This window comes from Sander lucioperca, chromosome 10, assembly GCF_008315115.2.
Source record: "Sander lucioperca isolate FBNREF2018 chromosome 10, SLUC_FBN_1.2, whole genome shotgun sequence".
NCBI classification, from domain to species: Eukaryota; Metazoa; Chordata; class Actinopteri; order Perciformes; family Percidae; genus Sander; species Sander lucioperca.
In genome coordinates, this window is record NC_050182.1 from 3,492,265 (window position 1) to 3,503,883 (window position 11,619).

General features: G+C 37.6%; 3 protein-coding genes across 3 annotated transcripts; all 3 read left to right on the forward strand.

Annotated features, from left to right (window-relative positions):
* The first annotated feature begins 1,821 nt into the window (after positions 1-1,821).
* Positions 1,822-2,867, forward strand: apoc4 (apolipoprotein C-IV). The gene is made up of 4 exons (XM_036006307.1): positions 1,822-1,987; positions 2,168-2,213; positions 2,317-2,401; positions 2,571-2,867. Exons 2-4 carry the CDS (start codon positions 2,168-2,170, stop codon positions 2,767-2,769), a joined length of 330 nt encoding a protein of 109 aa, XP_035862200.1. The 5' UTR covers positions 1,822-1,987; the 3' UTR covers positions 2,770-2,867.
* Positions 2,868-3,727: 860 nt separating this feature from the next.
* Positions 3,728-5,700, forward strand: apoa2 (apolipoprotein A-II). The gene is made up of 4 exons (XM_036006306.1): positions 3,728-3,968; positions 4,205-4,249; positions 4,798-5,029; positions 5,252-5,700. The coding sequence occupies exons 2-4, from the start codon at positions 4,207-4,209 to the stop codon at positions 5,406-5,408; spliced, it is 432 nt and encodes a 143-aa protein (XP_035862199.1). The 5' UTR covers positions 3,728-3,968; positions 4,205-4,206; the 3' UTR covers positions 5,409-5,700.
* A 3,679-nt stretch (positions 5,701-9,379) lies between these two features.
* apoc2 (apolipoprotein C-II) lies at positions 9,380-10,889 on the forward strand. The gene is made up of 4 exons (XM_031289117.2): positions 9,380-9,549; positions 9,863-9,925; positions 10,047-10,203; positions 10,299-10,889. The coding sequence occupies exons 1-4, from the start codon at positions 9,390-9,392 to the stop codon at positions 10,384-10,386; spliced, it is 468 nt and encodes a 155-aa protein (XP_031144977.2). The 5' UTR covers positions 9,380-9,389; the 3' UTR covers positions 10,387-10,889.
* Positions 10,890-11,619: the final 730 nt, after the last annotated feature.

Here is an 11,619-nt window from a genome sequence, read left to right on the forward strand (position 1 = left end):
AATGACCCAAAACACACCAGTAAGCGAACAAAGTCTTGATTCCAGATGAACAAGATTGATGTTATGGAGTGGCCAGCCCAATCCCCAGACCTCAATCCCATAGAAAACTTGTGGGGTGACATAAAAAATGCTGTTTCTGAGGCAAAACCCAGTAATGCAGAGGGATTGTGGAATGTAGTTCAATCGTCCTGGGCTGGAATACCTGTTCACAGGTGCCAGAAGTTGGTCGACTCCATGCAACACAGATGTGAAGCAGTTCTCTGAAATAATGGTTATGCAACTAAATATTAGTGCAGTGATTCAAAGTAAAGCAAACCCTTGAGATACTTTTCAGTTTATACAGTAAATGTTTGAGTTTGTAAAGAAAAATGCAAATACAGCCTAATATTCCTTTTTCTTCACTTTCTGTAAAGGTATAACACAAACTTGATCAATTTTCATGTTTTGATTTGGAATTGAATGTGCAGTGTTCCCAATGCATTGATATTATGGAATTAAAAGCTATTCTAAGGATTTTGAGCATTATTCACTTTTTTACACACACTGCTATTATTCTGAACACAACTGTATTATGTATATATATATATATATATATATATATATATATATATATATATATATATAAATCTCAGCAATTAATTTCCTTCCCAACCTCCTAACGCCTTCCAAATCTATTCAGAGTTCTGGGTTGAGATTATTTCAAATTACGCCATTTTTCTAAAAAGAAGTGTCAGTTTTCTTATAAGATATATATGTTTTTTGTAGTCTCTCACACACACACACACACACACACACACACACACACACACACACAAATAGTGCGTTTCACTATCTTTGTGGGGACCCGTCATTGACATAATGCATTCCCTAGCCCCTTACCCTAACCTTAACCTAATTCTAACCCTAATCCTAAAACCAAGTCTTAACCCTCAAACAGACCTTTAACCTTGTGGGGTCCAGCATTTTGGCCCCACAAAGCTGTCCGGACCCCACAAGTATACTGGACTCCTGGTTTTTGGACCCCACAAATATAGTTAAACAAGAACACACACACACACACACACACACACACACACACACACACACACACACACACACACACACACACGCAGTACAGATGTTTAAAACCCAACACAAAATCTAAAAGCAAGGAAGAAATTTGATTCCATCTGTTCGGACAGCTGTGAGATCAGGTTTGTAAATGCGACGTAGTTAACTCTAATCTCAACATAAGTGTTGAGTTGTTTCCATTCAGAACATGCAGCAAGCACAGAGCCTACGAACTGACAAGATTAAATAGATTTTGTGGTGGACTCTGCACACAGAAATGCTTCGCTTGGCTGAAAATGTTTATCTGATTTGAACCCCATTCCCTTCACTCTTCACTCAAACCTCCTGCCAGAACAGAGACTTTGACTGGCCTGTACACATACAGTATCTTCAAAGGGCGACCGGACAGTTAATGAACTCAGCTAATGTTGATCTTGAAAAGATAACAGATTACAGAGAAAAGAAAAACTAATCACATAACTATCCAAGATGGATAAAACTAATGACCAGTAGCTCTCATGTGACTCAAATGGAGATCAAATTTCACATCAAACAATTGCCCTGAAGTTCTGCATCTTTGAAATCTTATATAAGTTTAAAGAAAGCCTTTGTCTAATCTCTCTACATGCCTGTTAGACCATTTGTCTGTGCATTTTCTGTGTGCACACATGTATTTATTTGTGTTTTCTCATTTGTGTGAATGTCAAATCAGTCTGACACTAAGAGGGAAAATAGTAAAAAAAATACTTTGTGTTTGTTCGCACCATCTGTCACAGACCTTTGACCAGATTTTTGCCAATAAAATGTGGAAAAAAACAACGCGATGAATGACCATCTGATTTGGACCAATGTACAAGGTGTTACTCTCACTCAATACAAATAAAACGGCTCAATAACACTTCTATTCAACTTCTGCTGACCAGAGCCAGAGGAAAAGGTAAAAAATACCTTCTGTCACTCCTTTGCACGTTTGTTGTGGTGTAAATTAACAGATTGTATTTTAAAATCAGGGATTTAATTTAGCATTCTAAAGTTTTTTTAATTGTAGAAAAGGGAGACAATTTTAGCATTTTAAAATAATATAACAAACTGCTGACGGCTGTGTTTCTCATGGCAGATGTATATGAAAGAACTTGTTTTCGGTCTCATCTTACTGATGCAAGGTATGCCTTTAAAAAGAATTATTACATCTTCAGTTGCACTTCCTTTATTTCCGAGCTAGTCGCGTCTTTCTTATTCGTGACTGACAAACACCCTTCTCTGCAGCATGTGAACAACTTTTGGCCCAGACACCGGCCTCGATACAACCCGACTCTCCAGGAATACTGCAGAGGCTGGCAGAGAAAACCAGGTATCATTATCTGTATCATCATCATTAATGCAAGCACGATGGACCTCTCTGTAAATGACTGCCATTTATCAGAATTGTTAAAATATTTTGTCTGCGTGCACTTTGATGTGTTTGTGTGCCCATGTTATACGTACCTTTTTACTCATCTGTGTACTTGTGCATCTCATAGGGAAGCCACAGCTGCAGTCAAACATTTGAGGGGCTTTATTGGTACTTACTATGAAGACCACATCCAACCAGTGACTGACAGCTACGTTGAATGGGCCTCTAATGTCAAAAGCACTGTGTGGGAGAAGATCCAGACAACCATTGACAAACTCATTCCACTGAAAGCAACTAATCAAACGGCTCAACCCACTCAAATATGAAGAAAAGCTGACAATAAATGAATACTCTTACCATTCTTCTGCAATTCTTACCACTTGATGCTAAACTCATCATGTCTTAAGGTTTCACCAGGCTTTGTGTCAAACACAGAAATAATCTATAATAAACCTCTGTACATGTTGCTGTATGGGCCCAGCTTGTCCTGCAAGAAAGACAACAAGAGAGATGTAAAGATCATAACGGAATATTTAAAAGCAGCAATTATTACAATTATGTAATCAGAAGGTAAATTCACCAACATACTATACATGATATGATTTATATACAACATTTACTTGCATAATCTGCATTTTTGTAGTATAATCATGCTCCTTTGCTGTAGGTGACAATTCCCTTAGTGAGCTATTGAATGAGTTGCATTTAGTTCTGCTATTGAAAAAGTTAATCTTACTATTTTCCTTGGCTGCTGCTGTCAGTACAGTGTTATTATCTGCATACATCTACAGATAAAGGGAAGGAGAAACAAAAAGTATTAATAAAAAAGAAGAAAAAGGAAAACCTTTTATCCATTATAAAAATGGTCCTTTATCACCCTGCATGGAGTCTGTCTCAGGGTATGAAGGTGAAAGGTGAAGCAGTAATCCCAGCATGCATTGCTCTGTGTATAGTACAATGTGTCTAGACATGGTCCTGGTTGATTGACCTGCTGACCATTTGACTCTGATCTATCTCTGAGCAGACATTAGGTGATTCTGACTTGCCATCAAATAAATGTTAATTAGTAAATCTACTCAATATTATCTTTTATTGCAGCAGGTGCACAACACGTAAACTGCTTTAAAGTTGTTTTTTTTTGCCACATGATGCTTATGATATACATGCAGTGTGGCATTTTGCCAACACATCACTTATGCAGCATTATCAGGAGGGCTCTAAGTGCATCGCCATATGAATACAGATAAACTTACATTTGAGGAACATTGCATAACCACTTAGTCCTATTTCAACATACGATATTTAAAGTGAATATTACGTACACTGGACTTTGTTTAGGTGAACGTGTGTGTGAGTGTGCATGTGCACGCATGGGTGTGTGTGGTTGTGTGTATGGTCATCAGATGACGTTTGTTTGCAGTCCCCCCCTATATCATCCTGTCCAGATGTGAGCTCCGAGTTACAGACAACTCACTTTCAGAGAAGACTGTCACTTCTTGGATCTGTACATCCAACACAACAGCAGGTAACCACTCTTCTTACTGCAGCCGCCTGTGCAGCTTCTCTTCTGAAGCTTATTCTGAATAGATTTCACTAAAACCTATATTTTATAAAACATTTAGGTATTTCATTTTTGCATTCAGTCTTTGCAGTTTTATTAACTTGTGTATTGTCTCCTGAGTGGAAAAGAGGAAAAGAATATTTGTTTCACCTAACGGAGGATTCACTTTTAAGTTTTGTTCCTCTTTTCTTTTGTTTCAGACATGAATGCTAAATACGCCTTGGCACTGATCCTCGCTCTGCAGGGTAAGGCAACATAATGCAATCTTAACAACTGCAGTTTATGTATTTTGTTTAAACTAAAGCTTTACTACTATGTGACTGTGTGAAAAATCGAGAATATCATGCAGAATACAGACAGACAGCCATTTGGAGCAATGCACTTGTGCTTCTCATTTTTCTGCATTCCTTGTTTTATAGTTGATCAAATGTAACATGTTTTTATTACATTCCCTCGTGTTGCAGTAATTTAATGATGATATGATAATGATAATGATAATAACTCCTACTTTGATTTATCTGTGGTTGGCATGCAAGATAAAGACTGCTTTTTAATCATAATACTGGTCAAAGAAATCTGAGTTTGGATACAATTACCAAGAGCGAGAAACCAAAATAGGTAAAGCAGCTTTTATTTGGCTCTTTGATGATTCTTCCAAAGCAAGAATTTACATGGCTATCTTTCCCAATTCAACATTTCTTGATGCTCTTTATCGACTTATTGTCATCTGTTTTTTGTTTTTGTTTTACACTGGTTCTATCATAACAATCCTACCATTCTGATTTCATTCCAGTCACCGTGAGCCTGTGTGAGATTCCCACACCATCGGCAGATCTTGTTGAAAAGTATGATTCCATGAAATCTGTGTTCTACCAGAGGCTGCTGACAGCTTACGGCAAGCTGCAGGCCGCCGCTGCTCCTATGCTTGAGAGCGTTGGAGACAGTGAGCGTGGACAGGCTGCCAAAAACTACTTTGAGGGGCTGCAGACCAAGCCTGAGTTCCAAGCCGCCGTCAAGGTTGCCTCGTGAGTGTTCACTGAAAACTATTTCTTCCCATTCAAAACTTGTTATTATTGACCCTGAAACGGACAGAAAACGTTTCCCCAACTGCTAAGTTAAGAAAGGTGTCCACGTCAACTGCAACTTTAATTTCTATTGAGAATACAACATTCAGGCACTGAGCTAGCTGACGAATCTTTTTGTTACGGAGATTTCTTTAAATAACCTATCTTCCCTGATTTGTGCAGTGGCCTGGGCCAGGAGGCATCTCCCCTGGTGGACAAGGCCCGTTCAGCAGTGCTGGGTGTGTACGGACACTACGTGCGCCCCTACGCGGGTGACTACCTGAGCGAAACCATTGACAACATCAAGGTGTACCTGGACAAATACCTGCCCGCTCAGTAAAGAAGAACAACCAGAGCAAGGCACCTGTCAGCAGCCTTTAATAGATGATAGATCATAGGAGATAAACACCAGTTTAGGCTGAGAAGAGCAATGCACAATGCAAATACAATCCTTTGCCTCTTTTCAAATCAACATCTTTGCCAAATCATGCAGAGTTAAAAGCAGGGCGAACACCGCCTCTGCAAATTGTGCATGTACAGTATTTTGTGTTTGATACACTAACCAAAGTCTCTGTGTGATTGATTGTGTATGTGTATGTGTGAGTGTGTTCATTAAAATGAACTGGAAACTATTTGAGATGTGCTTCTTCATCAAAAGATTCAAGGTTTACTTCCACAGTTGATTTCACAAACCTTCAATTTGTGTCATAAGTTATCCTATCATATTATTTTATGAGTAGAACAAAAGTTGTTCCAGACTCCATTAATCATTGTGTTCATCACAGCTCATAGCTCAATCATAGCTATACATTTTAATTAAGATATATGAAACACATGTCAATGTGTTGCCAGATACATTATGATCATTTAAATCAAACATTATGAAGGTGTTTGGTTTATAATATGAGCTGCCACTTTGATACAAATGGAACTGCAATTTAAAATGAATGCTTTACATTAATAAACAAAGACACGGTAACACTTTATAATAACCATCACTAATAAATGGTAAACTCATTAATATTCTTTAATAGCTATGTTCTTTTAACAGTTTATTGTTGCACACATCATAACATTTTATTTGTTATATTAAGTATTTGTTAATGATTACCACATGATCTGTAAACCTTTGTAAATCGTTTGTAAACTGTAAAAAAAAAACATTTTATATATATTGCACTAAACTAATGATAAAATAACATTATAAAAGTACTAATAATAAGTAAACATTATAAACTGTTAATTGTTAACAGTAAAATAACGTAACTAGAGTTCAATTACAGTTTTTTCCTATCGCTATGACAATTCTTTCAATACTTTTAACAACTTTCCTAAACTCTTAAAGCACCAACACACCTACAACACACAATTGACAAAACAGTTAATTTCATGCTCAAAATCACACATTGAAAAGTAAACTCTAACACTAATTTTCAAAATACAATAATTCACTAACACAATACACTATGTCCACCAAAACAATGCAAACATGTCTCAAAATCAAATAATTCTTCCAAAACACTAACACATGTTCTCTTCCAACAGGAACATTTAGTCAATCACTGCACAATGTCATACAAAACACTAACATCAGATGGAATAACAGAAACTGTATTATTTTATATGTGTCAGGTCTGTCCTTATACAATAATAATAGACAATAGTATATTGTATTGATCGTAGATTGTGTTTTACACTGCAGTTTCTCTTGAAGCCTCTCTACATTTTTGTTTTGTTGGGTTTAGTAAATGCATGCATTTTGTTTCTTTTGCTGCAGAAATTCAGTACAAAAAATGAATGACCCATCTCAGAGTAGCTTTATAGAATGTATGGTCTATGAAAAAAAGAAGACAGAGACAGAATTGTCCTGGTACTCGTCTTCCTCTCACTCGTGCAGCAATTTTTCTTACTTTCTTTGTGTTCATCTTTATTGTTCCTTTTTCACACAAAATCAGCCCAAATAGGTCCTCTTTTACTGTATGTACTACAGTAACATATGGTCATGCCATTGAAAGAACCTCAACACCTGAGTGTGCTTCCTAGATGGGAATCAGCTGTGATTGATCTATTTGCATAACTTCAATCAGCTGTTTCTCAGTAGCAATGGAATACAGTGGAGGGGGTATATTTGTGAACAGCTGTTCACTTTCACTTTAGCCTATACGTTAGGTTTAGAACATGATGTTATCTGTTCTGACATACGGTGTGAAAGCATTTGCAAATTGGTCAGTAAAAATCCATTGTTTTGGTCTTGGTTGAGCTTGTGTGTAAAAGAAGTTCAAGCATTTTAAATGTGTGTTAACTGTATGCATTTTGTGTCAAAGCAACAAGAAATGTGTTAAATGTATAGCCTACACTGACGGATGTTGTGCTGTGTTAAGAGTTTAGGAAAGTTGTTAAAAGTATTGAAATAATTGTCATAGTGATCGGAAAAAAATGTAACTATCAATGCACCATTTCTTAATAATGGTTGTTATAAAGTGTAACCAAATACACTACTGTTAAGACATTAAGTTGTTTGTATAGTTGTTTCTATCTTTGCTCTAATCAGAGCCTGAGCTCAGTTTGGGCCTACTAAGTCAAAGCACACAGATTATTCCTCCAAGAGAATTATTATTAATATTATTTACTTGAAGGTGTTGAACACAACCTCTCAGTGTTGTTACAGTGATCTCAATGAATCACAACTCACTATAGCATTTCTGTTATTTAGCATTAATAGATGTTCCCAGAAGGCCGAGCCTGAGGTCATTGTGAATGACGGCATGTCGTGTGAGAGCAGCATGATGTGCTAAATCTTCATTCTGGCCTCATTTCAGACATTCTGGTTATTGTAACTTTTTTTTCAATTCATTATACAAACATCCCTACTGTTTAATTACAGAGTTGAAGACACAACAGACAACAGCACTGACAGAAAACCAGTGTCTCCGTAACCACTGATAGTTCCATTATGCACCCTAATGTCGTCTGTAGCAAAGCCGAGTCAGCACAGCACTGAATCAGCTGGAATCTGAATCCCACTGCTGTCCACAGCTGTCCTTAAACTGACCCGAGTCCTCGGGTCACAGGCAACATGACACGTGAGGCGGAATCACATATTTACTTAGGACTCGATCAACATAGCCATTACAGAGAAATTGACTTCTAAAACTTCTAAAAACTTCACCATTACTCTTTGTAATCAGTGAAGATCACAGGTAGCTGGGAAGTCAATAAAGTTATTGTGCTGAAGTTTGATGAGTATTAGATACAAAATAGTGTTTTTTTATTAACAGAAAAATAAACCTAAAGCTCCTGTAAACTATAAAGCCTGTGTGCTGTAGGTTTTGATTTTCTCTGTGATTTTTTTACAAAAAGAACTTCAAAAGCAAACACTGTGACTGGTCTTCACAAAATCGTGAACAAAGGTTTTGCCACGGCAAACAAAAAAGCATTTGCACTTATTAACCAGAGGCAAAATATTTACCATCGATATAGAGTCAAAACATTGGGGCTAAAAAGACAAAACAAATAAAAATAAATAAACAGATGGATTAAAAAAACAACGAAATAATTAAAAATGTATTGTTTTGGTTGGAGTATGAGAGACATTTTTTTTTGTATACAATCACTGTAAGTCATGTGCATGAGCACACCACAAAATGACAAAAAATGTGTCTGCATTTTGTACTCATTTGATATCAATTACCATAAAACAAACCAAAAATGATATGTGCCTTTGCCAGCAAACCCTGTACTAAAACAGTTCCTCTATTTCTGATTAAGATTGCACTGATGAGTGGGAGTTGTTCAGGGATCTTTGACACAGACAAGTGGAAAACATAAAAAATAATAATTCCATAAAAAGTGCTTTAAGATGTATTTAAATTGCAGCCCAATAAATCTCATAGCTGACCTAAATACTTCATAACCTGAATAACCCGGATGACGTGTTCAACACACTCTAGACTTAAGGCCATCTTAATAGGACTTGGGACTATTGTAATGTGACATGAACGCATCACCACCATTATGCAAGTAACAAGTGCCTCCTCATAGAGAATGAGAACAGGGCAACGTGTAAGAGTGTGTCGCATTAATGAACTACTAACCTAATCAATGGAATATAACTGATTGGGGTGTATTCAAAGTTAGCGTCACATACATACTGTACAGTTAGTGGGAAGTGTACCAACATGACGACCCCATCAGCCTCTGTGCTTAGAAAATCCAATCAGTGGCTTTTGATGACGTCTAATGCAACTTTTGATACTTTGTTAACATCCTTGTGTTTACACAGGGGTTGTGTTAGCCATTATGTCCGTTTTATCAAGACGCAATGTCACACATACTCCCACAAACACAACAACAGTGCTGGTTTATCTACCACAGAGTGCACTTTGTCTCTGGGTGCAACAAGTCAACACATTCACCCTCCTATATAAACAGGCTGGGCCAGTGGTGCCTCTTACTCTGTTTTCTAGAGAAGAGGGAATACAGTGAGTACTGACACTTTTACTTCAATTACTGAGTGGGATAGAGTCTAAGAAAAGCATGAATGTTGCGGTAGATATGAGAACATTTGAATGTATATTTTGAGACATAAGCTGCATGTTCAACAGAATTGCAAATAAGAAAAAAAATGTTGTGTTCATGCTAGAAGAGTTAAAAAAATGTCTTCATGTATAGAAAGTTGATATCACCACAAATCTATCAGCTACACATGAGCAGAGAAATGTATGACAATGTCTCACCCTAGTGGATAAAGTGAGGTAAGCTTTAAATGCCCCTTTCTGTTCTCTCTCCTCACAGATACAAGTGACACCATGAATAAGCTGCTTGTCATTACTGGGCTGGTTGCGCTCCTCGCTCTCAGTAAGGACATTCTCAGAACATGGAATTGAATTCAGAATAGGATAAATCAGTGATGGATAATAGGTAATGTATTCCTGGTAAAATGTGGAACCCTTTGACACCTCTGACCTGTCTTGTGCAGGCGCTGAAAGCTTCCGTATGCCGAGGCAGGCTGAGGAGGAGCAGGGGACCCTGACCAAGATCACAGGCACCATAAGGTCCTACTATGACAACGCCGTCAACACTGCCAGTGGATACCTGGATAGCATCAAGGGTCTGAAGCTGGAGGAGAAGGCAAAGTAAGATTTTAAATGTATATTCACTGATGCAGTATATAAAAAAAGAAGATGTGTAGATTCATATTTAAACACCTCTTTCTGCGTGTTGCCCACAGGCATCTTTACACTGATACTACCACAGTTGTGAGCACATACGCTGGCATCTTACACGACCAGATGTACCACATCTTTTACCAAAATTAAACAAAAACTGATTTCCAATGACCTCAGCTACATTTTCTGACAACATGAGAACTTTCAAGCTCCACACGAAAGGCCCAAACGTCAATTGGCATTTCGAATTTGCTCATATCTCACCTCACCCCAGCCTCAAAACTGACAAACAGCATCTTCAAAAAGAAAAATAGTGGACCCCCTGCTCTTTGTGGCGCTTTCTTGGGCCACTGCACTGGTGGTAAATGATGATAACCACCCAACGGGGACTGTAATCCTTTGGAAAAAAAACAACAACAACAACTAACAGCTTGTACAGAGGAACAGGACAGAAGAAGTTGGCAGTCACAAGGGAAAGAGCACACAGCACCTTATCATGTACCACTGAATTTCTCCCTGGGTGTCAGAGTAAAGAAACAACCATGCAAATAATGTAATGATCTATTGCCACCTACTGGTGTTTTCAGTCATCCCACCTCTGAATAAATTTAAATATTTGTGTCATATCTTGAAATAAAATATTTATACAAAAACAAAGCTGGTGTCTATGGTGGATAAATGAGAATTTAGTTTACTGTTTGATGTAGTAAATTGCGCATATTTCTCCTGTCTCACTGTGTAAGACCTGCGTTTCATTTAATCTCACTGATGCAAACGATCACATGTTTATGTCTGTATGAATCTGCAATGAGGCGCCCTGCTTTTATCAGCGGAGGCAGCACCAGAACAGAGGCCTTTGCTGCGATTAATAATGGATGAAAAGAAACATGTAAAATTTGAGCGCGGAGATGAATAAACAACACTGTGAGGTGTGTTTTGAGGATTCTGACAAGCAATGATGCAAGAATGTTGCAATTTTTAATTAGTGCATAAATCCACAACATGTGGCCTCTTCTGAAGCTTTAACCAACACAAACAAGAGAGAGAGAGAGAGAGAGGGAGAGAGAGAGAGGAGGTCATCTTGTTTAGGTGTTACAAAAGATGTATACGGTAGCAGACAGACACAGGACAAACACAATTGTGTGTATTTTAAAGACAACAGTATTCTAGCTGCTGCTACTACTGCTGCTGCTGCTGCTGCTATACAACTACTATAATTATATAATTTATATATAATGGCGAATGCTGATTGTTGTGTTTGCAGCCCTGTTGGTATTTGTATCCAGATCAATTTGAGAAGAACTGCACTCTGTGTTTGGTATCAGAATTTGTGTCAAAGTTTTCTCTCAACTCCAGACTGTGATCAGATTTAACTTCCACACT

Excerpts from the sequence above, each read along its gene's own strand:
- apoc4 (XM_036006307.1), top strand. The coding sequence starts at position 2,168 with ATGTATATGAAAGAACTTGTTTTCGGTCTCATCTTACTGATGCAAG. Across the intron at positions 2,214-2,316 it reads TCTCATCTTACTGATGCAAG|CATGTGAACAACTTTTGGCC; the intron begins GTATGCCTTTAA and ends CCTTCTCTGCAG. Across the intron at positions 2,402-2,570 it reads AGGCTGGCAGAGAAAACCAG|GGAAGCCACAGCTGCAGTCA; the intron begins GTATCATTATCT and ends TGCATCTCATAG.
- apoa2 (XM_036006306.1), top strand. The coding sequence starts at position 4,207 with ATGAATGCTAAATACGCCTTGGCACTGATCCTCGCTCTGCAGG. Across the intron at positions 4,250-4,797 it reads ACTGATCCTCGCTCTGCAGG|TCACCGTGAGCCTGTGTGAG; the intron begins GTAAGGCAACAT and ends ATTTCATTCCAG. Across the intron at positions 5,030-5,251 it reads GCCGCCGTCAAGGTTGCCTC|TGGCCTGGGCCAGGAGGCAT; the intron begins GTGAGTGTTCAC and ends TGATTTGTGCAG.
- apoc2 (XM_031289117.2), top strand. The coding sequence starts at position 9,390 with ATGTCACACATACTCCCACAAACACAACAACAGTGCTGGTTTATCTAC. Across the intron at positions 9,550-9,862 it reads TCTAGAGAAGAGGGAATACA|ATACAAGTGACACCATGAAT; the intron begins GTGAGTACTGAC and ends CTCTCCTCACAG. Across the intron at positions 10,204-10,298 it reads AAGCTGGAGGAGAAGGCAAA|GCATCTTTACACTGATACTA; the intron begins GTAAGATTTTAA and ends TGTTGCCCACAG.